Genomic DNA, 26040 nt, shown 5'->3' with positions numbered 1-26040 from the left:
TTATTACACACAATTGTTGGAGTGAAATAAAGTGAATAGTGCAAAACGGGAAAAAGCGCAAAAGCACAACAAAAAATACTGGATATTTGTTGGATATATCGAATCGATACTGACACTACAATTGATATCAGTATTATTAATATTTGCATCGCCCAGCCCAACCCTACGCGCCCTGTACAGCCGAGCTGCAGCACAGCAGATGTCTCCATCAATTGGAGGACTTTAAAGGTAAGATGGTGTTCAGGTATGATAATGATGTCTGTCAATTCACACGATGATGATGATGATGATGATACGATCAAGATAGTTTCCAGCTCCTTTGTCTTTTCACCCGCGACAAGTCGGCCATTATTGTTTTGCTAGTTACAATGTCAGCCTTAAAATGTGTCTAATAATCGTCTACACGGAAACGTCACGCTAGAGTGATAATTCGCTTTTGAGCGAAGGTTGTGTTTTTATCATCATGTTGTCTTGCAGCAACACGATGTGCACACAAGGGAAGCAGACGCGATGCATCTTGTCAGAGCAACAAAACACAAGTGAAAAAGATAAGGTGCGTTTGGAGGAATAGTACAAATGAAATATCAAGGCGTTTTATTAAAATGACAACAAGCTGCTAGCCTTACTGCTAGCAAGCCTTGTTTTTTTTAGTTTTTTTTTTGAATTAACATGCATGTTTAATATGTTCTTCATATTCCAGAAACCTCGGCAAAGACGAAAAAAGCACAAGCAGACCAGTCCGATCACCTCCCATTGTCAACACAGGTAAAATGCGCTGGAGATGTTTGTACAGCTTTGAGAGTCGACTCATTAAGGGGTATACGGCGAAGCGAGTTTAGTGGGTTAGCGAGCTGTGTTGAGTTGAAAGCCGGACTTGTGTGTTCAGCGAAGGTAGCTCTCTTTTAAAGCAGCTGTATCGCCATGGTAACTTAGGCTAAACTCATAGCCTGGTCGGGACCAGGGTATGTCCAGGTTTCAGCTTAAAACGGGCTATGAAAGTGCCACTACTTCAATGTTTAACTAATTCGGAGATGGCGTCACCATTTATTGAGTACCTAAGTGGTTCCCGAGGGGACATGGAGGGAAAAAAAAAAAAAAAAAGCATTTCCTAATGATAATATCAATCTATAAGCGAGATAGATTTTCAGACGAGGGAATACGCTAGATATGCTCACGCGAGCAATAAAGAAATAAAATGCAACATGACATATTAATAATTGGGCCAACATTCGCAGACGTAAACGTCACCGCAGTCCTTGCGTGAGTGCTCACGTCAACACTGCCATCTAGTGGTCACAAAGATATACAACAAGAAGACATAATTCAAAGATTTAAATAAATATGTTTTTGCCCCAATTTATTATTTTTTTTTAAATGGATAAGTGTTAAAATGTCAAATTTATGCAATTACGAGCGTTGATAAATGAAATAACTCGTTGGTACAGCAAATCAGTGATAACTTGCCCATTACATGCTCAGCATTATTCTGTCAGCGGCACCTTCCTCGCTCTGTTGGCGGTGACAGCGTTGCTTTTAGCAGTCATAATCTTTTGGGAACTCCTCATAACATTCCATAATAATTCAGTTCTCATTTTTTGTCAAATACACTGGCTGGGATCGCTTCACTTTTCAGCGGAAGTAGAATAATATAATGTCAAACGCCCCCTTTCATGTGAACGCTCAGTTAGGAGAAAGCCGAAAACCGGACTTGACAAAGTAAGTTGATAACCACTGTCGCGGGACCAATGAAGTCTGATTGCGGATGTTAAGTTTTGTCGATTTGCATCTTGAGTACGAGCCTGGGTTTGTGGATCCACGTTCACAGTGTACCTCCTAAATCTATGTTCACAACAACATGGATATATATATATATATATATATATATATATATATATACTGCTAAAAAAAAATTTGAGGAACACTTGGAAAACACATCAGATCTAAACTGGGGGAAAAATGATCTTGAATATCTTTCCTGATAATAATTGGGTGATGTATTCGTAACAAAATGATGCCACATAATTTGATAGAAATGAAAATGATCACCCTATAGAGGGGGGAAATCAAAGACACCCCAAAAATGAAAGTGAAAAAATGATGCAGCAGACTGGTTCATTTTGCTAAAATGTCATTGTAGCAACTCAAAATGATTCTCAATAGTTTGTGTGGCCCCCACGTGCTTGTACGCATGCCTGACATCGTCGGGGCATGCTCCTAATGAGACTGCAGATGGTGTCCTGGGGGATCTCCTCCCAGATCTGGACCAGGGCATCAATGAGCTCCTGGACAGTCTGAGGAGCAACCTGGCGGCGCCGGATGGACCTAAACATAATGTCCCAGAGGTGTTCTATTGGGTTTAGGTCAGGTGAACGTGGGGGCCAGTCAATGGTATTAATTCCTTCATCCTCCAGGAACTACCTGCATACACTAGCCACATGAGGTCGGGCATTGTCCTGGACCAGGAGGAACCCAGGTCCCACTGCACCAGCGTAGGTTCTGACAATGGGTCCAAGGATTTCATCCCGATACATAATAGCAGTCAGGGTGCCGTTATCTAACCTGTAGAGGCCTGTGCATCCTTCCAGACCAGGCCTCCCCAGACCATCACCGACCCACCACCAAAAGGCTGTTCCAAGACCCCACTTTGGAAAGGCCGACCACATCTCTATATTCCTTTATCCAACATACAGACAACTTCTTAAAAAAGCTCCCCCTGTGAGTACAGCAGTTAAAGTATGGAATGAAGAAACTGATCAAGTATTTCAGGACTGCTTTGGCTGCACAAACTGGGATGTGTTTAAAACTGCAGCGGGGAGGGAAGATTGTACTGTTGATTTGGATGAATATGCTTCTGCTGTTACTGGCTACATTAGCACATGTTTTGAGACTGTTACCACCACCAAGTATTACAGAAAATACCCTAAGCAAAAACAGTGGATGAACTGTGATGTAAGGGCTAAGCTACGTGCTCGTTCGACTGCATTTGTCATGGGCACCGCTGATGACTACAAAAAGGCCAGATATGACCTGAGGAGGTCCATACGAGAGGCCAAAAGACAGTACAGACAGAAGCTGGAGGGCTACTATTCCACCTCAGACCCTCGGCGCATGTGGGCGGGGCTCCAGCACATCACAGACTATCGACAGCAGAGTAGCGTAGCCACGTCCAGCCAAACCACACTTCCCGATGAGCTGAACGAGTTCTATGCCCGCTTTGACACCCAAACTCCTGATGAGCAGAGAGGGTGGCTGAACCTGGGGAGCACACAGGACTCACCTCTCATGGTGACATCAGCTGATGTGCGCAGGGTTCTAAACAAAACAAACCCACGAAAAGCAGCAGGGCCAGACAACATCTCAGGACGTGCACTTCGGGTTTGCTCATCAGAGCTAGCTGATGTGCTTGCTGACATATTTAACCTGTCGCTTGCACAAGCATCTGTACCGACCTGCTTTAAGTCCACCACCATAGTGCCCGTACCCAAGAAGAGCAACGTGACCTGCTTGAATGACTATCGCCCTATAGCACTCACTCCTATTGTTATGAAGTGCTTTGAAAGAATAGTCATGACCCACATCAAAAAGAGCATCCCGGCAACTGTGGACCCTCTACAGTTTGCATATCGCCAGAACCGGTCCACGGATGATGCAGTCAACACTGCCATCCACACAGCCCTTTCTCACCTACAGGGCCAGGACACATACGTCAGAATGCTATTTATAGACTATAGCTCTGCTTTTAATACAGTCTGCCCCCACAAACTCACAAATAAGCTCCTCACACTTGGCCTGTCACCCTCCCTCTGTAACTGGGTGTTTAACTTTCTCACAGGCAGGCCCCAGTCAGTCAGAGTTCACAATCGCACATCCAGCTCAAGAATTGTGAGCACTGGGACCCCACAGGGGTGTGTGCTGAGTCCACTCCTCTACACGCTCTTCACCTACAATTGCGTGGCCTCCCAGAACAACACCAGCATCATTAAATTTGCGGATGACACTACAGTCATGGGCCTGATCACTGGTGGTGTTGAAACATCATACAGAAGAGAGGTGGCGGACCTCATAGCTTGGTGTCGTGATAACAATCTCCTTCTCAATACAGATAAGACTAAAGAGATGATCATCGACCCAAGAACAAGGGAAAAGGAGCCGCATAGACCCCTGTTTATTGATGAGACTGAGGTGGAGAGGGTGAAAACCTTCAAGTTCCTTGGCACACACATCAGCGAGGACCTCACCTGGTCTCACAACACCCAACAAATTCTGAAGAAGTCCCAAAGGAGACTGTACTTCCTGAGAAGACTGAGGAAATTTGGCATGTCCACCACAATCCTTAGTTGCTTCTACAGATGCACTATCGAAAGTGTCCTTACCGCCTCCACAACTGTTTGGTGCGGTAACTGTACAACACGAGATAGGAAGGCACTCCAGCGGGTGATCAAGACCTCACAGAACATTGTTGGGGCAGCCCTCCCCTCACTGCAAGACATTTATAAAACTAGAGTCCTACGCAGAACACACAACCTCATCAAGGACAGCACACATCCACAACACTCATTATTCACACTCCTACCGTCAGGCAGACGCTACAGGAGTTTGAAGTCCAGGACCACAAGGCTGGCAAACAGCTTTTACCCACAGGCCATCAGGCTTCTCAACGAAGCACTCGCACACGCCGCACGCAACACACGCACACACTCATAGCACTTTATTTATTTATTTATTTGTATTATTTACTCGTATTAATGTCTCTTCTGTTGTTGTTGCTTAATTTATTGGTATATACATGTATGTTTATGTGTTTGTTTCTTATGTTCTTATTCTTTCTTGTGTTTTCTTTCTTGGGAGAATGAACAGAATAAGATTTTCATTGCATAGTATAACTGCTGTTTTACCATGCACATGACAATAAAACTCTCTTGAATCTTGAATCTTGAATCTTGAACTGGTCATGTTGAATGATGTTGCAGGCAGCAACGGCATCTCCAGACCCTTTCACGTCTGTCGCATGTGCTCAGGTTGAACTTGCTCTCATCAGGGAAGAGCACAGGGCACCAGTGGTGTAGTTGCCAATTCTGGTGGTCTATGGCAAATGCCAATCGAGCTCTACGGTGCTGGGCAGTGAGCACAGGGCCCACTACAGGACGTCGGGCCCTCAGACCACCCTCATGGAGCCTGTTTCTGATTGTTTGCTCAGAAACATTCACACCAGTGGCCTGCTGGAGGTCATTTTGTAGGGCTCTGGCAGTGCTCATCCTGTTCCTCCTTGCACAAAGGAGCAGATACCGATCCTGCTGAGGGTTGAAGGACCTTCTACGGCCCTGTCCAGCTCTCCTGGAGTAACTACCTGTCTCCTGGAATCTCCTCCATGCGTCCAGGTACCGCAGTGATGCCCTGGTCCAGATCTGGGAGGAGATCCCCCAGACACCATCCGTAGTCTCATTAGGAGCATGCCCCCACGTTGTCAGGCATGCGTACAAGCACGTGGGGGCCACACAAACTATTAAGAATCATTTTGAGTTGCTACAATGACATTTTAGCAAAATGGACCAGTCTGCTGCATCATTTTTTCACTTAAATTTTTGGGGTGTCTTTGATTTCCCCCCTCTATAGGGTGATCATTTTCATTTCTATCAAATTATGTGGCATCATTTTGTTACGAATACATCACCCACTTATTATCAGGAAAGATATTCAAGATCATTTTCCCCCCAGTTTAGATCTGATGTGTTTTCGAAGTGTTCCTCTAATTTTTTTGAGCAGTGTATCTTAAAAAGCAGTTTTTTCAATGGGTTTTGTATGAAAGCCCGTTTTTGCCACTCAAAAAATATCCCAGTGGTAATAATTATGAGATAAAAAGTCATAACTATGATATAAAGAGTCTAAATTATGAGAAAGTGCGCATGTGCCATGTGACAAAGGCACTAATCAAAAATCTGGTACATGTGTAGTTTGTACCTCATAATTTCAACTTTTTATATCACAATTATAACTTTTTAATCTTGTAATTTCTACTTTTTATCTCATAATTATGACTTAACTAGAAAAGCACTCGAAGAGCGCAGACCTCCACCAAGTGCCATAGTCCCCCCCCATATTGTGATTGATACCAAAATAATAATCCTCCATTTTTTGGATCAGTCTTTGATGTTTTGTAGAACCTGTTGGAAACTTGTCCTGTATTTTTTTTTCCAAGTGCTCCGACCATTTTGTGTGGCGTTATAGGCACAAATGCCGAAAATGGTCCTATCTCACAAAGAGTCCTTTAAAAAATTCCTGAATCGAGACGGTGATCGGGATCAACCCCAAAATTGAATCAGTTCTTCCATATCCCATTTCAAAAACACAATTATAATTAAGACTTTTTATCTCATAATTATGACTTACCATTAGGGTATTCTTTTTTTTCTGTGGCGGAAACGGGCTTCCATAGTTTTGGCCTTTTGTCCACAGGCAAATGTAGGTTTTTGCCTTAAAAACTGAGCTTTTTGGAAAATTGCAGCCAAGATTTTCAAAAAGTGCTGCTTCGGCGTTTGTGTATGGATGGGTAAAACGGAGCTTTTTGTCTTGTCATAAGAAATATACCACATTGTCTCATTTTTTAAGGCCATGGCTACAAACACATTTTACCATCTCTGGTGTTAAACAAATATACTGTATAAAATAAAAATAAAAACACATTAATTGGCTCTCATTCTCATTTTGGCCAATCAGAAGCCTGGAAAAGCAACCACAGCTGACTTGGTTCATTCTAACGTGTCTATTTGTCAATATAGCAATACTGTATATTAGAGCAGACATGGACAACTGGTTGCTTCAAATTAACCTGGCCCGAGGATTAATCTCCCATTAAAACAATCTAAAAAATAAAGCTCAAAGTTAGTGTAATTGCTACCATTAGTGCTACCAGTGTCGAGGCACCATATGCTAGCTCATTGCCCTCCACACCTTCCTGCATAGCTTGGTGGTTCACCTCTTTAAAAAAAAGTCCACTTTACTCTCAGATTATGGATTGTAAAGACTGTGAACACCTTCCCTCTGATTTTGGACCAACATTTAATAAAGAAAAGTGACTGTGTTGTAAAATTGATTAGTTCCAGCTGCAGTAACACTCCCAGTCTCTCTTTAATTGCCATTGTTCACTTGCAGTGAAGGAAGCTAAAAAGCGAATAAAGAGTGGATGTGTGTCATAGTTGCTTACTTGTTGACTCCGCCCCTAAATCTAAGAGACGCTCTGGTGTTTCCACGTACCGAGAGCTAGTTTGATGACGTGGTGAAGTCAAATCAATTTTATTTCCGTAGCTCCAGTTCAGAGCAGAAGTTATGTGAAGGCACTTTGCACATGAAGCAGATCTAGAACCACGCTCCTCATACAGTTATGAGCACGCGCTTGGCGATAAAAGCAAGGAAAAAAATCCCTGACAGATGGTAGGTAGAGAGAGAAAACAGAGAGAGACAGAGGTGATGTAACAGCTGGAGGAGGGCCGAGAGAACTATGGACACAACAACAGCCGTCTCAACAACAGAAATAGTCCCATGATGACAGCAACCACGGTAATGGTTTGCTTCCAGCGTCACCACCACCGGTCTCACCACCACCGATAACGAGCAGATAAACGTGAAGGTGCTATGGTGCCGTTGTTAACCGCATCTCTGGGTGCAGGCACATTTCTCATTTTTGTGATGTTTTGCTGGTGGAAGAATGCTTTTCTTGACACTTGTATTTGGGAATGAAAGGATAGATCCTGATCAAGTGTAACACCAAGTGCTATTGGAGGTGCCTGGAGTTGAATAGTTTCATTGATAAAGTCGTGTTGTTGTCTGTGTAACAGCAGAACGAAATCATATAAAGACTGAACAGTACTGGTCCAATCATGGAACCCTGTGGGACGCCATGACCAATGTTCACACGTACAGATTCTTTGTTATTAATAGATTCAAACTGTAAGCAGTCCGACAAATAGGATTTAAAGCAGTTTAACCCTTTAGGCACCAGAGTTTTTGAAAGGAAATATTCCGTTTTGACATTACTATTTCAAAAGGTTATAGCTTGAAAATGCTTCGAGATAATCGTCAGTATGACCCAAAGTGTGCAATGGGATTAAATTCACTCATCTAATTTGCATATTATGACATCACCAGGCTCAGAATTTGTCAAAGTTCTGTCTTCACGATACCCGACAGGCCCATCAAAATGTCCGATCCACTTGTGACACTCTTCCTCATCTCTCAAGCAAACCCAGCCATCATCATCGTCATTTACAGCGGGATCTTGAACACCACTGCTGCCTCCACCGCTTTTATAAGTGCATTTTCTGGCCTCTACCGCGTCTGCCACTATGTCTAAGTTTTTTTACATTCCCGCTACCCCCCTCACCATTAGCGGCGTTCTGACCACCCACCACTTCCCCTCCTGCCACCTCGTACACCGTGAAGCAAAGCATCGTCTCAAGTGTGTGCTGCTTGTAGACTCTCATGGCGAGCGAACACGCTGCCGCCACGCACACGGGGGTTCAAGGTCTATAAACTCCTAAACTCTGCATAGAAACACACCCACAAGTGTTGCTCAGATTGACGTTACAGATGTCCGCCATCTCCTGGTGTAAAACAGGAACCACATGAGGCACCATATTTGCAGAAATGGTTTGTTTCAGCAATGTTGTTTGTCGCAATTTTGCAGCTTTGCCGCTTAAAGGCCAGTTCCTTAAAAGTCAGCGCCTTTTAATGCCAACGACATGCTCTCATGTTAAAATGGAAAAGAGTGGCGTGCCATCTCAGGCCCGGGGATGAGATCCTTCCTGAAGTGGAGGCGTTCAAGTACCTTGGAGTCTAGTTGATGAGTGAGGGAAGGATGGGTTGGTGCGGCGTCTGCAGTGATGCAGACTCTGTATCGGTCAGTCGTGGTAAAGAGGGAGCTGAGCCAAAAGGCAGAGCTCTCAATTTACCGGTCAATCTACATTTTACCCTCACCCATGGTCAAGAGCTTTGGGTAGTGACTGAAGGGACAAGATCACGGGTACAAGCGGCCCAAATGAGTTTCCTCTCCCTTAGATGTAGGGTGAGATGTAGCCCAAGCATCTGATTAGGATGAGGTGTTTAGACTATGTCTCTCAGCTGGTCTGGGAATGCCTCTGGATCACTCAGGAGAGTTTTGATTACACTTTAAATGACATGTGGTACATTATTTTTTATTATTGATTATTATCATGTTTGTGTGGACATGGTCTAAATGTACTTCTTCTTGTAGTACTCAGGAAAACTCCAAATATGAGCCACTGCCAATTTCCTTGGGGGACAGCGTGAAGGCTTTGATCCAACAGGTTCCTCAGCGAGTTCCTCAACGGAAAGAGTGGACCAGCAGAAAGAGCAGAGACACAGTAGATGTTTTCCATCCTGGTGTGCCAGATGAAGACACAACAAACATACAAAGAGTCAGTGAAGACGTTGACAGTGACTCGGACTTGTCTGACGCTGAGAGGACTTCTGTGTTGCCTTCAGGTGGACTTCCTCCACAGCTTGAGCTGCAACCAGAGGTCATCCAAGCAGAGGACTGTTCCTCTCATGGTGTCAGACGTGGTCCTGTGGGGTACAACTTCCCCGATTTTCTTCCTCCACCGTTTAATTCTTGGAGCGTGGGTCAGCTGTCCGTGTTCTACAGCTCGGACAACCGAGGAGCTCTGCGATGCAGGCCTGTTGGCCCACTGGAGAAGTACTTGGAGAGGCTGATGGAACTGGAGCGACGACAGATTCAGACCATTCTGGAGGAACGGGGGTGTTCACCTGCTTCGTCTGCAACATCTGGCTGCCATCGGCCACCTAAGAACGCATCATCACGCCTCAGCTCTCCAAAGTGTATCCTTCAATGTCAGCGTGCCTTCCCTCTTACCTTCTTGTCTTCCCTGGCTCATCATTCCACCATGCTCTCCAGCCAGGTGCGCCACACTTCCTGTGGGCTTTTGTGCTGCCGCTCTCAAAACTGTCCGTCCAGACCTGGCCTCCTGCGGGGGCATCAAGGCAATGCCTCTCTCCCCAAAAGAAGTTGCAGCGAGAGTCGTGCGCACGCAGAAGAAACGTCAGCGTCGCAACCTCCGAGCTTCAGCGGCTCTGTGAGGACAAACGGACACATGAGGAGGATGCAAGCGTTGGGCAACATCCGCAATCCGCAAACCGTCCAAACTGCGAACAAAAAACCTGCCAGGTGCACAAGTGCCTCCAGGAGAGGAAGAGAACATCCATCTTTCCAGGACAACACAACAGACTTGATGAAGAGGAGAAGTGTGTCAGAGCGGAGAAGGAGCGCTGCAGAAAAGCAGCCCCCCTTGAGTAAAAGTAAAGATGCCTTCCAGGAAAATGACTTTCCTCAAAGTTTCTTGACTCGAGTAAAAGTCTTAAAGTAACATGCTGGATTATTGTACTTAAGTATCACAAGTATCATACTTAACTCCTACCAGCCGGTTTGGAACACAACACAAGTTGAATGTGCAACAACCAGTTGACAAAGTTTGTCTTTCATATGGTGCACTTGCATATTTACACTTTAAACTGTGTAAGTGCATTCATTCTGAGAAGTACTGCAGAATGCAGTACACTGTCAGTGCCCGAATGTTCAGGGTTTCCCCTAGGATATTTTTAAGCTGTGGTGGTGGCCTGCAGGGGAGTCACGGTGTCGTGCCGGTGCTGCGTCACTGTGGCACCAAATCTTTTACAAATATTTACATTTACTGCCTGGAATATTGTCAACATTAGGGTCGTTTTCACAGGCTTGGACAAAAAATGCATTAATCAACTTTAAATACTTTCTCTCTGCCTTTTCTTCCTCTCCTTATCTGTAAAGTACCAACAAGGCAGTCCGGTGATTCCGGTGCACGTTTTTGAAAATAAAGCAGAGTAAAACATGTTTATCATATTTGATATTCATATTTGATCTTTTATTTCAAACGAATTGTGGTCAATACGTAAATAACAGGCTATACACGTATCTACATAGCACAGTAGTGCTCACACTTTTTCAGCCTGTGGGGCGACTTTTAATATGACCATGTCCCAAAGATCTACCTACTACTGTAAACATATAGAATATATGTATTTAGTACATTGATAAATATGAGTATTTATGTAACCCGCGACCCAAGCGAGGATAAGCGGCATGGATGGATGGATGGAGTATTTATGTACATTGTACATGTATATCAACATGATCTACCTGTTACTATAAAATATATAACATATATAAACTCTAACTGGTCAACTTTGCAACTATTATGTAATTACTAATTACTATTAGTATTTCACATTCATAGTTTCAAAATTTACAGATCAAAATAGTTGATATTGTTCAGTAATTCACAGTTCTATTCAATATGGCAATAAAGATAATTACACAATTCCTCAATAGTTGTGTACATAAACTGAGTAGTATGTGAAAATAGCTACATAGCGTTCATTGTACTGTAAATACACTTATTACGTCCAGTTAGCATTTGCTATCAAACATTACATACTGTATATTGTATATGAGAAATGAAAAGGACTATGCAAAACACAATGCAGCCGAAGTCAAGGCAACAAAGCTTTCAGCAATGGGCACACAGCATCCAGGGCCTTAAGGAACTCCGTGCGGATCTCATCCACCCCCGGGGCCCTGCCACCGAGGAGTTTTTTGACAATCTCAGCAACCTCAGCCCCAGACATAGGAGACCCCACCGTGGAGTCCCCAGGCACTGCTTCCTCATGGGAAGACACGTCAGTGGGATTGAGGAGGTCTTCGAAGTATTCCCTCCACCGATCCACAACATCTGGAGTGGAGGTCACACACCATCCCCACCATACACGGTGTTGACTGTGCACTGCTTCCCCCTCCTGAGATGGCGGATGGTGTTCCAGAAACTCTTCAAAGACATCTGAAAGTTGTTCTCCATGGCCTTTCCGAACTCCTCCCATGTCCAAGTTTTTGCCTCAGCGACTGCCAGAGCCGCAGACCGCTTGGCCTGCCCCATGAGTCCCATGAGCCTTTTTGGCTCATGGGACTCCTTCTTAAGCTTGACGGTATCCCTCACTACTGGTATCCACCAACGGCTTCTGGGATTACCACCACGATAGGCACGGACCACCTTACGGCCACAGCTCCGATCAGCCACCTCGACAATGGAGGCACGGAACATGGCCCATTCGGACTCAATGTCCGCCACCTCCCTCGGAACACGGTCGAAGCTCTCCAGGAGGAGTTGAAACTCCTTCTGAAAGGGGACTTTTTTGTGCAGTAGGTCTTTAAAGATGACAGAGTACTCCCGTTTGTAGAGGATCTTTGACTTGACTAGCGTTTGTTTTATTTTTGCAGTAGGTCCTTATGAACAACAGCACGCTCTTTTTATATAGAGGATCTTTGACTAGCGTTTGTTTTGTTTTTGGCAGTAGGTCATTAAAAAGTACAGAGTGCTCCTGTTATAAAGAGGATCTTTGACTACCGCTTTTTGTCGGGAGAGAATGGGGGGGCAGTAAGTCCTTGAAAATGAGTGTTCCTGTGATATAGAGGATCTATGACTGTTCTTTTTTTTGCACTATGTTCTTAATACAACAGAGTGTCCTTGTTATATAGAGGATCTTTGACTAGCGTTTGTTTTGTTTTTGGCAGTAGGTCCTTAAAAGCGACAGCACACTCCTTTTATATAGAGGATCTTTGACTAGCATTTTTTTTTTTTAACTATTTCCTTAAATATTACAGTGCGCTCTTGTTAAAGAGTTTAGCAGATTTGTTTTGTTTTGTTTTGTTTGAAAGAAAATAAACTTAAAGTACAGTTGGGATAAGGAGGAAGAACACAAACAAAACCTAACATTTCTGAAAGATTTAAACGATGATATGTCATGGTAAAATCTAATGTTAGGAATCGAGGACAGGCAACAAATGATATTTTTCCAGTGTTCAAGGTAGTTTAAATTAATTGCTTTATCCATTTATGCAACCAAATCAATGTTCAATCAATGTGCTTTATAAAAATGTATTTCACAGTTAATGTTATTGTTCATTTATACATTTTAGTTCCTGGAGATGTAAAGTGTCACCGATGAAATGATGGAATGTCCATAAACTAAACACAACTATAACCTGAAATTAGCCAGAAAAAAACCCTGCAAAGAGAACACAGTATCCTTGGTTTTCCATCCATCCATCTTCTATGCCGCTTGTCCTTATTAGGGTTGCGGGGGTATGCTGGAGCCTATCCCATGTGACTTCGGGCGAGAGGCGGTGTGCACCCTGGACTGGTCGCCAGTCAATCACAGGACACATATAGAATACCCAGAGAAAAGCCACACATGCACGGGGAGAATTTGCAAACTCCACACAGAGATGCCCAATGGCATCTTTGGTTTTAATTAATTAAATTATTATTTTTTTTAAGAAAAAAAAAGAAACAAATTAAATAATTTTAAGTGAACTACATTAATTAAAATGAATTTAAAATGCAATTAATCAAATCACGTTTTTTTATAGTGCAATATTCAAATAGTGGACAAAAATGTGCAAGAATGGAAAAGACACATTTGATAAATTACGTTCAACGTCATTTGTTTGCACTCCATTTCAGAAGGTGGCGCTAATGCACAAACTATGCGTTCTTTGCCGACCATAAACGAGGAAGAACGGAAGACGACGACGAAGAAGAAAATAATACTAGAACAAGTAGCAAAAGGTGTAGCGTACTTTCGATCCATGATGGACGCCGACTCTCAGCATGTAGTGAAATATTTATCAGAGGTGGAGGAAGCGGCTGAAGATGTCCTTTCAACGAAACAACAGGTAAAACAACAATGTTGAAATATTTGTGTTGAATGTTATTTCATATTAGAACATGAAAGCACACGACGTAAAGTTAAGTCATAATACTTGGTTATCAACTATTTTTTGTGCACGCGTTGTTGTTGACCGTTTACTGTAAATTTAACTATTTTTAAGTTGTTAAACAATTTCACTTGTACTGTCGTCGCACCTAAGGTCTGTCCTCGTATCAGTTTAGAGACCTTTACACATTTGGTGGTAATTATTATTCTACGGCGTGTCCCTAATACATATACATAAATGATACATAAAAGGATTAGTTATTAAAAGAATGAAATGTTAATAAAATTACATATACAATGGAACCTCGGTTAACGTACGTACGTGTTTGAAATGTAAAGAATGGAATATGTTCTCTCCTGTAAGGTGTCCGTTACCCCAAAATGTTTGAGAAAACTTGATAGTTTTAGATTTATGCACTGAAAAGACGCGTGTGTGTGTGTAGTGCAGCAGTTGAAACAAAGACACATTCTTGACAGTGTGTGTCTTGGCCTTACAGATAGTCGACCTGGACGTGAAGAGAAACAGGAACAGAGAAGCACTGAATGCACTGAAGGATGAAATGTGTTCAGGTTAGTGAGCCCTCATCATTCTGTCAATATCATGTCAAACCATGCTCAACTCGTCCATTGGCTTCCTGTCCCTTGCAGAAAAAGTCAAGCTTTGCTTTGGAAACATGTTCATCAAATTCCCCAAGCCCAAGGCAAGAGAGGTCATTCAGAAAGGTAAAGTTTCAACTGTGAATTGTCTTTCCTCTCAGATATGAATTGATGCTAGGCTTTTGCTTTCTCATCTGTAGACCAGGAACAACTGGACATGGAAATAAATGACCTTCGCAAAGGACTAAAAGCAAAAGTCAACCATCTCAATGAGCTGCAAGGTGCGTATGCAATTTGTTCATTTCAAGGAACAGAGTGACCTTTTTGTGACTCTTTTCTTTTTCGCTGATCAATCGTTCCATAACAATTTGATTGTATCCTAAATCGGGGGGGCTGTACTTCCTTTTATGAGATACAGTCGTCGCTCGTTTATAGAGATTAATTGGTTCCAGACCCGACCGCGGTAAATTTATTTCCGCGATATAGGACTCAATGTTTAATATTTTTGTAGCTAGAGCATAGAAAACCTCTTTATGACTTTCAAAATTTTAGCATTATTAGAGCCCTCTAGACATGAAATAACACCCCTATATTCACCTGTACACTCCTATTATTCACTGTTTACGACACAGCAACTGTTATGCTGCAGGGACTTGAGATGGCCGCTAGCCAGCAAGCTAACCAGTTAGCCTCGAAGTTATTTCTTGTAAAATGAAGACGCCAAAAACCACTTTCACACGGAATGGGAGGAGAACCTTTTTCACTCGATCATGTTGGACATGCCATGGCTGACTTCATGCAGTGTCAAGGTGATATAATGTAAGGTAATGTCTCAATGTTTTGTGTCATTGCTACTGCCAAGTGACCGAATACCACATATCACTTGGATTTCAATATGGTTTGACTAATAATAGACAAAAGTCTACCCACGAAACAGCAACCATTTGCAGTAATTTAATTTCTGAAAAAACACAACATAGCGAGGGAGCGATAATCAAACCGCGACATTGCGAGGGATGACTGTACAGTCTTTAATTTATATGTGTACAAGAGTAACAAGTCTCATGAGGCAAATTATTCTTTACAAAAAAGGTTTGAAACTGGGTGGAAAAATAGTTCCGCACTGCACAAAGTTAAAAGATAGACTAACTAGATGTCAACATTATGTCAAAGCTTACATTTAACAAACAGACTTAAAAATGTATACAGCGGAACGCGATGTGGCAGTGAGACACCACACGAACACCACCTTCCTGTTCTGCCGTGAGATATTTCTCGAATTCAATGGTGTTTCTCACCTCAGTAACCCAGAAGTGAGCCACAAGTTTCAAATCCCGGCATGTTGATGAAGAAGGCGAAAAACACTATTGAATTTATTTGAAATCCAGAAATAACTCATGACAAAACACGAGGGTTGTGTCTCACTGCCACATTGTATCTTTGGGAACGCTCACATCAAGAATCCTTTCTTCAATGAAGGTAAAAGTAACCATAAATGTTCATGTAGCACTTTAATTTGTCATATAAAACAATATGAAGATGTGTTTTGTGTTAACATTTTTGAGAGTCAACCGCTGATGATGTCATAGATCGGCTGTGTCCCTGACTTTCGGTTCCTGCTGACATTTTGTAACTTGGCAAGCTACCATCTTTGTTAAAAGCTAAGGATGTTTTGTGATAAAAATACATTAAGAATTCACACAGCATAGTAATAACCTGACAAGATGAGTGCCGTATTGTATGAAAACTAGAAAATGTATGTAAACCGAGGCAAGATTTTGGTGTAAATTTTTGACGTTAACTGGGAAACACGCCAACTGGGGCGGATGGTGTCCGAGGTTCCATTTGCGGTGGAAAATTCACCGGTGGAGAGAAGAAATAAACTACTCAATGACAATTACACATTGCACAAATGTTACCCTTTTTAAACCATAGGCACCCCTGTACAGTGGAACCATGGTGAGCGTCATTCATTTGTTCCAGAAAGTGTGACTCTCACCGAAATGGACAAATCTAACCGAATCAGTTTTTCCCATAAGAAATAATGTAAATCCAATTAATCCAGAAAGCCAAAGTTTTAACAAAAAACATATTTTTTTTTAATAGTTTTGCAATTATAGTTTTAAATGCATATAAATGATGAATGAAAGGGATAAAGGAGTATTTAAGGTTACTTTTACCTTCACTGCAGACGTGATATTTGATGTGCTGTCCCCAAAGTCACGATGTGACAGCGATATCAACCACCACCTCCTTCCTGTTTTGTCATGAGTTTTTTCCTTGAATTCAACAGTGTTTCTCACCTCAACATTGTTACCCAAAATGGAGCCAAAGGAAGTTGCAAGGGGCAGCATTTTGATACGGAAGGTGAGAAACACTATTGAAGAAATAACTCACGACAAAACAGGAAAGTGGTGTCCGTGTTGTGTCTCGCTGCCACATCGTGTCTTTGGGATCAGTAGTCTTCAGTGATGGTAAACGTAACCTTAAATGTTCATGTAACCCCTTCATTCATCATTCGTAGGCTTTTACAATTGTTTTATGCATATAAAAATGTGTTTTGTGTTAATATTTTTGAGAGATACCCACTGATGACATCATATACGGGTGACGCACCGTCCGGATGCCATTTTGTTCGCTTGCTAATAGGATGCTAACAAGGAAGGACGTTTTCTGATCAAAAAATATATTAAGAGTACAGATGGGCTCACACAGTGTATTAATAACAGAGTTGGTATTCCTATGCTTTCCCAGTACTGTACACATGCTATACATACACATTACCGTAAGAACGACAGCTCAAAGCTCAACCAAACCAAATTTAGAAAAAACAGAAGACAAAAGCACTTGAATGGACAAATATGAACAACAAGCAAGCCAGACAGAAAGCGAACTTAGCAGCGTTTGAAAGCTAACACTTAACCCTTGCACACTTAAAGTATCATTCCTCTACCACTAAAACGCAATGAACAAGCATCTTCATTTATCATTATCTACTAGCTTTTGCTACATTGTTAATCATCTTACCTTACCAAATGTCTTTTTTATTGACAAATTTTTTTTTTTTAGTGCAGACAGTGCACATAGAAGTCAAACAAAGAAGAGATGTGTGGTACTGACTTATAACAAAGTTGCTGTACTTCCAATGGATAAAATTGAGCAGTTCATCAAATCATGAAAACGACACTATGTTAACCTACCAAACAAAAAAAAAAAAAAACACTCTCTCGAAAATCGTAAGGTACCACGTTCTACTCTACAGATGAAATTGTAGCACCTGCACGAAAGCTGACTAAAAACATCATTAAGGAGTTTGCTCGCGGAAATTCACTTATCACGGTCGGATCTGGAACCACTTAACCGCCATAAACGAAGGATTACTGTCATGCTTTTATTTCGCTGTCCTGAGGCAAAGCAAAGCTGAGAAGATGTGCTATGTCCTCGTATGCTGTCGAGTGACTGAGGCGGATGTTTTTTCTGTTTTTGTAGGAAGGCCTGAGCTGAGGGGCTACAACCTTTTACCACTGTCCACCGATGAAGTGAAAGCCATTAATAGCCTTTTAAAAAGGTGACCCTCACATCGTCTAACCACAGTTACTACTTTACATTGACTTGCACTGTTTTGTTCTTGTACTGTGTTGCTGTACATGCGGTGCGGAAAATATGTATTTGATCCCTTTTTTTAAGTTTACACCCTTAATATGAACAGTGCATCATTTTTATAGTAGCTTTATTTTAACACAGACTCGGTGTAAAAAAATCAATAAAGTTTACATGTGAATTTGTATTTGAGTGAAATAAGTATTTGACCCCCTACTAACCAGCATTCTGGGTCATAAGTTTGTTTCAGTAGATACAACTGTAAGCGAAACACACTCTAACCGAATCGATTTTTACCATAAAAAATAATATAAATCCAATTAATCCACACCCAAAAATGTTAACACAAAAAGATACGATGTGGCAGCAAGTTCAAGAGTTACTTCTTGAATTCAATAGTGGTTCTCGCCTTCAAAATGCTGGCACTTGCAACTGCCTTTGGCTCCATTGTGGGTTATTATGCAGCCGTGATCAAAAGAAAAGTCTTGTGATGTAACTGCGTTAGTTAGCAAAGAACTGCAGAGTCAACCACTGATGACATCATAGACGGGTGATGCCGCTGACTTTGAGATGCGGATGGCTTGAGAGCTTAAGAGAGCACTGTTGGTACAATCATGATAAATGGAAGAAATCCAAGATAACAGTCAACCTTGCTCCGGAGCTTAATACAAGATCTCACCTGGGGGGGTTAAGGATGATGTGAGCAAGGTGAGGCAACAGAATCCAGAATGTCAACGGAGGAGCTGGAACTGTCAACTGAGTTGAGAGCACAGTCACACTCACAGTTCTCCACCAAGTACAGGTACTGTACTAAGCTACTTGAAAATGTAATCAATGTTGAGCCCACAAGGTGGCAGCGTAGATAGGACGCAGTCTCAAGCAACCAACCTTGAATAAAGGTATGTAGCAGGGATGAGCACACCACTGTGTATCTGTTCACCCATCTAAATGATCTGTATCAGCATCTGTACTCGGAGTGGGCGGGGCATACACCGGAAGTGGCCGTGGTTTGAAATGGGTGGGGATTAAATCAGTACGTTATTTTAAGTCTGAAATCACAGAGCGTGAAGAGTGAATACATAAGTAGTTACCCAATGAGGATTTTCCTTCACCATGATTACGGATAATGTCGAGCTGGTCTCGTTTCATGCTCGTACTCGGCAAAAATCATTATCCGTAATGGATACTTGTCTAAAACGAGTATGCGGCTCATCCCTAGTATGGAGGCATTGCTCGGTTTTCATGTTTCATGGCATTTCTGGTTTCATGTAAACCAGAAATATTGTTTGAAGAAACTTACAAATCATAAGTCTGAGCTTATGTAACATTCGAGTAAGTCTTAAGAGTGGGATTTGTCCTGTTGCTCTGTCATAATCCCCTAGTAAAACACAAAGTACAGCCTGGAATGGTAGCCAGCTAATCACAGGGCAACCTAAAGCACGCAGCATCGGTGTCGAGGAGGCAGCTGTCTCTGTAGAGAAGCACGGAGTTTCCGGTCCCTAGTCACCTCTTCAAGTCCAGACATAATCCCTCCAGCGTGTCCCAGGTCTGCTCTGGGGCTCCTCCCTCAACAGGGAAAGATCAAGGTGGCATCTGAACTTACATGCTTGAGCCACCTCAACTGGCTCTACTTGACGTGAAGGAGCAGTGGTTCTCTTAGCTCTCTCTCTTTGGGTGAGTCCAACCACCCTATGAAAGAAACTCATTTCGTCGGTTTGCATTTGTGATCGTGCTTTTTCAAAACCACATTGTATCTCCTCTTGCTGAGGTTCGACTAACGGTCATGCCCTTCTCTCAGCACTCTGGAATAGACTTCCCCATTGAGGCTGAGGAGTGTGAGCCACCTGTAGTTGGAACACACATTCTGGTCACTATTTTTGGAAAGGGGTAGCACCACTCCTGCCAATCCAGAGGTACTGTTCCCGACCTCCACACAATCTTGAAGAGAGGTGTCATCCGAGACAGTCCTATACCATCCAAAGCCTTGAAGAATTCAGGGCAAAACTTGTCCATCCTTGGAGCTTTGCCACAGAGAAGGTTGAGTACCTCCGCGCTCGTGTCTTCAGACTCTGCTTCCTCTGTGGAAGGTGCATCAGTGGGATTGAGAAGGGCTTTGAAGTATTCCGTCAACCACCCGATTATATCCTCAATTGAGCCAACGCTCCTACTGTAAACAGTGTGGACCAAGCACTGCTTCCCCTTTCTGAGGTGTTGGACAGTTTGCCAGAACCTCTTCAAAGCCAACCCAAAGTCATGTTACATGACCTCACTGAACTCCTCCCACACTTGAGTTTTTGCCTTGACTTAATGCCAAAGCCATGTACTGCTTGGCCTGCTGGTACTAGTCTGCTGCTCCAGGGGTCCCACAAGCCATCCATGCTCGATAAGACGCCCTCTTCAGCTTGTCAGCCCCACTAACCTCTGGTGTCCCCTCTTGGATTTGCCACAACTGGCAACGACCACCGTGCGACCACAACTCAAGTTGGCTGCCTTAGCAATGGAGGCGCAGAATACGGTCCATTCGGACTCCATATCCTGATCCAGGGGTAGCTCTGCCGGAGGTGAAAGTTGAAGACTTGATGAATGGGAGACTTTGCCAGACATTTTCAGCACAAAGCCAGTTGAGTGTCATTCACCTTTCGAGAGATCTGGGGATTCTTGTTCACATCTCTAACTGTTTTTCTCTCAAGTTCTGACATTCAATTTTTGATCATGCCTAGGTGCATTTTTGACAGAATTGGTGTCTTTGTGTTTTATCGTGATGAAGCACACTGCTGTTCTGGAGACTGTAAAATGCTTGCAAATGACAGTACTGTATATCCTTCCCATTTACTATCCATCTGCTGCCTTCATTCTGAGGACCAGGCTGATTTTCCTACTCTTTAGCATGATGATATCACTTCTTAACAAGATTTAAGAAACGTCTCTAGACCAATCCCTTTCCATCAAGTGGTCAGGTGAAACTAAACCTGCTTCATGGAGTCACTTAACTTTGATTCAGTGTTAATTGACTGTAAAGGGATTTCATGTCTAGAAGGCTCCAATCATGTTCAAAACCATATTTAAAAGGTTCTAAGTAGGCTTCTATGCTCTGACTATGAAAATATTCAATTTTTCATTATGGAATTGTACTTTGTTGAATTTCACTTATTACAGCTGGGTCTGGAAACAATTAACCACAAATATATATAATATAGGACATATAATACAAATGAAACTTTATTCATATAAATAATTCATTTTACATATATAAATCTATACACACACACACACACATATATACCCACACTTATATAAAATTAAAGTTTAATACTGTGTATAGTCTTTTTGAATAGTATATGCATTTCTGCCTATATGTCTAGACTGTTGGCCTGTGTTGTATAATAATATAAATTGAAATATTTCAAATATGTTAAAACTAATACATCAAATTAAAAGCAACATTTTATTTATATTATGTCCAATATTTTTAAAAGTGTTTGCCGACTTGCTGATTTCTTTTCTTTTTTTTTTTTTGCATGTTGTCACACTTAAATGTTTCAGATCATCAAACAAAATTAAATATTAGTCAATGACAACCCAACTGAATACAAATTACAGTTTTTAAATCCATCCATTCATCCTTTTACTATGGCGCTTATCCTCATTAGGGTCACGGGGGTGTTTGAACCTATCCCAGCTGACTTTGGGCGAGAGACAGGGGCGACCGGTCGCCAGCCAATTGCAGGACACATATAGACAAATAACCATTCACACTCACATTCATGGCTCTGTGTGAAAAAGTGATTGCCCCCTCTGTTAAACCAAAACTTAACTGTGGTTTATCACATCTGAGTTCAAGTGGAAAAGGTTATAAAGCCATTTCTATAGCTTTGGGACTCCAGTGAACCACAGCAAGAGCCATTATCCACAAATGGCGAAAACACTGAACACTAAACCTTTCCTGGAGTTGCCAGCCAACCAAAATTACACCAAGAGTTCAGCAACGACTCATCCAAGAGGTCACAAAAGACCCCACAACAACATCCAAAGAACTGCAGGCTCCACTTGCCTCAGTTAAGATCAGTGTTCATGACTCCACCATAAGAAAGACACTGGGCAAAAACGATCTGAATGGAGGAGTTCCAAGACGAAAACCACTGCTGAACAAAAAGAACATCAAGGCTCTTCTCAAAACATCTAGATGATCCCCAAGACCTTTGGGAAAATACTGACGAGACAAAAGTTGAACTTTTTGGAAGATGTGTGTTACATTTAGCGTAAAAGTAACGCCACGTTTCAGAAAACGAACATCATACCAACAGTAAAATGTGGTGGTGGTAGTGTGATGGTCTGGGGCTGTTTTGCTGTTTCAAGACTTGGAAGACTTGCTGTGATAAATGGAACCATGAATTCTGCTGTCTACCAAAAAAAATTTATGATATGAAACATTTATGTGTGACAAAAAAAAAACAAAAAAATCAGGAAGGGTGCAAACACTTTCAGACCACTGTATATATAATTTATATTTTAATTTTGGGCCGCACAATGGCCTAGTGGTTAGCATGTTGACTATACAGTCAAGAGATCTGGGTTCGAATCTCCATTGTGCATCTCTGTGTGGGGTTTGCATGTCTCCGGGTACTCCGGCTTCCACATTCCAAAACATTCTCCCACATTCCTGCATGTTTGGTTAATTGCGCCCTCTGATTGGCTGGCGACCAGTCCAGCGTGTACCCAGCCTCTCGCCCAAAGTCATCCGGGATAGGATTCAGGATAGGATTGAGGATTAAGCGGCATAGAAAATCCAATGAACTGGCCAATGAATTAATGGATATTTAATTAAAATGGTTTTTTTTTTTAATATTGTATGAATTTCTGCTCATGTGTAGAATTTTGTCCCACCCTGTATCATAATGTGAATACAAATACTGTATTTTAAAAGTAATACAGTCAATTAAAAGGAACATTTTATTTATACTGTATCCTTTATTTTTATTATGTATTTTAAAGCACATCGTTTTTTTTATTTTATATTATGTGTTTCTGCCTATGTGTCCAGACCTCAGGCACACCCTGTCCAGTTTGTCTTGTTTTGGCGTTCATGTTGCGGTGGCGTGCATTAAAGCTCGATGATGAGCTTGTCTTCATCGTCACTGCTGCTGGTGTCTTCTGTGTACTCGTGGCAGCTTTGCACAGGTCTCGCTCCTCCGATCCAACATTCCGCTGTTTGGTCCGCCAAGAAGACAGAGTGGCCTTTGCCAGTGTCTTCGTGAGGGTCCATGCCCTGACACGTGCTGTCAGGTGAAACTGGTTTATTATCAGTACTCGGGCGCAGTAAAGGCTTGCATTGGCATACAGTTTTCATTGCGTTATCTCCTGTCAAAGCATTACATCGACAGACATCACGACATGGACAAACTTGGCTCAGGTCGGTTGACAATCGGGTTTTGTCGACAGAAGAGGGATTTGGGGATTTTGGAGAACTTTCTAATTCAGATTTGTGGGAAAAGCAGGCCGCCATGTTATCATCTGTGCTTGGTTTTTGAACAGACGTGATCATTCTTTGGTCTTGTAATGTGTGCGTCAGAGTGGTGCCAGGCTCACTTTGTAGAAAAAAAGGTCTTGTCTCTACAAACTGGGATTGACTTGAATTCGTTTGTTGCAAGCTGTGTTCCTCTGATAAAGAATTATTGTTCATTTCCGTTGCTTGCTGTTGAAATTCCAAAAGATGGACATCAGTGTTGTCAGCCATGTTTGCAGCTCGCTCGTGTAGAGAGAACTCTGAGATTCCACCATGTTGCTCCTCTGGCCCACAGTCCACCTTGCTCTCTGCCTCTTGTTCCTGTTCATAAAGCAATATACACGAGTATGTCTTTATAAGCCCATAACAACACGGTCATCTCAGTGAATACTTGTACGTACCACATCACCCAAATACCGTACATTTTAGGGGTGTAACGGTATGCCATACGCACCTCAGATTTAGGGTCACAGTTCATTTTGGGTAAAGGAATAAAATGCATAATAATATACTGTATACTAAACTCACATATGCTAAACTATCTGAACAAAACATCCGCATCTTAGCTTTGTTATACCTGACAAAGCAAATTAGTGTCCCATCACACAGTATTTATTAACATTCATTTTATTTTTACAATATGCCGAGGGCTGCACTTTGGACACCCCTGCTTTCCAAGGTTTCTTTTTAGTAAAGTGCAAGCATGCAGACAAGTGCACGTGTTTGAAGAGAGTGAATAATGATTTTATTTGTAGTAAAGTAAAGTTTCTTATTGGTTGAAGTGTAGTATGAGTAGTTGCAGCTTGTATTCCTGTTCCCCATCTCTACAGAGCGATGGCGGCACACTGCTTTCATTTTATCACTTGTCCCTTTACGTATTTCACCGGGAAGGCCAAATGTTCCCAAACAGGAGACTTCAACCACGGAAGAGGCTTTTCAAGCTCTGGCTTCTCCTTGGCATTATTGTTAGCAGTGACATCCAGTCAGGGGAGGCAGATTAAAATGATGAAAAAAGTAATGATGAAAAAAAATAAACAAAAATTTGTCCATTGAACTGTATTATAAATTTATTTTTCTGGATGATTGCAATCGTTTTTAACATTTTCTTTTGTAAAAATGGCTGAATTTGCACATTCCCACATCGAATACAGGGCAGAAACCTAAGATGAGGCTGCCGCCAGCGTCTCTTCTCTGCCTAGCGTCTGAGTGCACTCAGTGAGTGCACTGAGTTGGATCATGGCGCCTGCCAGTTTGTGTTTGTCAGCATGTGGCCAATAATGGGAGACACTTGCAGTGCTCGCCTCATCCTGAAGGGGTGGGGATGTGTGTGAGCTGGAGGGTGCTTGTCACTGCCGTCCTTCCATAGAGAAGGACATCATTTTGACAGCGACAGCTGGAGAGCAACAAGTCATGGATGGAGGATTATGTACTGTATCCAAGCTCACCAGAAGGTGATCAGAGTTTTACAACAAAGTATCAGAACTTTTCTTGGAGAAGGACAGGGTGCATGTACAACATATACAGATAAAAGGTAAGAAGACAAATGCTTTTTCACTTTATAAAAATAAATAAATAATGGGACTAAGAAGTATTTGAAACATTTTTTTTTAACCAAAGTGAATTATTCTCTTCTTTTTCTTGTTATCCTCTGTTATCCTGGGCAGTATGGCAAACAACATGGTCACGATATAAACTGCTCAAAAAATAAAGAGAACACTAAAATAACACATCGGCGCATCCCTAATAGAAATGTGTTGAGATCTATTACCAACGGCAGATCGAATCAGCAACCATTAGGATGGGAGATGACCAGTCTACGACCTGAGCCATGCCACTGTGCACAGAATAAGCAGATTGTATGTAAAGTTAAACGTAAAATGAATTTCCACCAATAGGGGGCGATATAGACATTGTCGATTCATTTTCAGTGGGAACAGAAAATACTGAATTATGGAAAGTGAGGGAATTTTTAGAAAGGTCCTGATATTTTTAATGATTTTTCACCAGTAGGGTGCACCATTTAATTTTTCTATTCGTTTTTAGCAGACTAAATCCAGCAGAATTTGAAATGTTGGAAAGTAAAAATGCAGATTGAATGATTTCAACGGGATCAAACCAGCAACCATGGGGTGGGAAACATCTACTGCACCTCCTGAGCCATGTTACCCTGTAGAACACAGGTGTCAAACTCAAGGCCCGGGGGCTGGATTTGGCCCACCATATAATTTTATGTGGCCGGCGAAAGCCTTGAAATAATGCATGTCAAAAGGACACTTATTTAAATGTATTTATATATATATATATATATATATATATTGTATTTTGGTTATTAATATTAATTTTGTCTTTACTTTTTTAAGCTTTATTTTTCATTATTTTACTTTTATACTATTGTAAAATTATATTTGTATTGTATTTTTTATATGTATGCTGTAATTTTTTTTTACTTAATATAAATATATTTAAATAAGTACAAATTTTAATATATAAAAATATTTTTAAAA

The 26040-nt window shown here is 41.8% G+C and overlaps 2 protein-coding genes across 7 annotated transcripts in view; one reads left to right on the top strand and one right to left on the bottom strand.

Moving 5' to 3' along the window:
* Positions 1-25868, top strand: part of pdrg1 (p53 and DNA-damage regulated 1) — a 27990-nt gene extending 2122 nt beyond the window's left edge. Inside the window, exons 1-6 of one of the 3 annotated variants that reach the window (XM_054784022.1) lie at positions 10406-13795; positions 14334-14406; positions 14485-14559; positions 14634-14714; positions 16727-16800; positions 17923-25868. In XM_054784022.1, coding sequence (XP_054639997.1) covers positions 13607-13795; positions 14334-14406; positions 14485-14559; positions 14634-14714; positions 16727-16800; positions 17923-17937 — 507 coding nt within the window. In that variant the 5' untranslated portion in view covers positions 10406-13606 and the 3' untranslated portion in view covers positions 17938-25868. Of the gene's footprint in view, positions 1-156; positions 229-477; positions 554-700; positions 766-9247; positions 13796-14333; positions 14407-14484; positions 14560-14633; positions 14715-16726; positions 16801-17922 lie in introns of those variants that run through there. The other 2 variants (XR_008572199.1, XM_054784023.1) reach the window with 2 other exon arrangements.
* The window catches only part of znf831 (zinc finger protein 831), a 25472-nt gene continuing 11697 nt past the window's right edge, over positions 12266-26040 (bottom strand). For all 4 annotated transcript variants that reach the window (XM_054784017.1, XM_054784020.1, XM_054784016.1 and 1 more), the window contains one exon: positions 12266-23857. In XM_054784017.1, the coding sequence (XP_054639992.1) occupies positions 23135-23857 (723 nt within the window). In that variant the 3' untranslated portion in view covers positions 12266-23134. The remainder of the gene's footprint in view (positions 23858-26040) is intronic.

Source organism: Dunckerocampus dactyliophorus, chromosome 8 (genome assembly GCF_027744805.1).
Source record: "Dunckerocampus dactyliophorus isolate RoL2022-P2 chromosome 8, RoL_Ddac_1.1, whole genome shotgun sequence".
In the NCBI taxonomy this organism is placed as follows: Eukaryota; Metazoa; Chordata; class Actinopteri; order Syngnathiformes; family Syngnathidae; genus Dunckerocampus; species Dunckerocampus dactyliophorus.
This window is presented reverse-complemented; position numbering and strand designations above follow the sequence as displayed.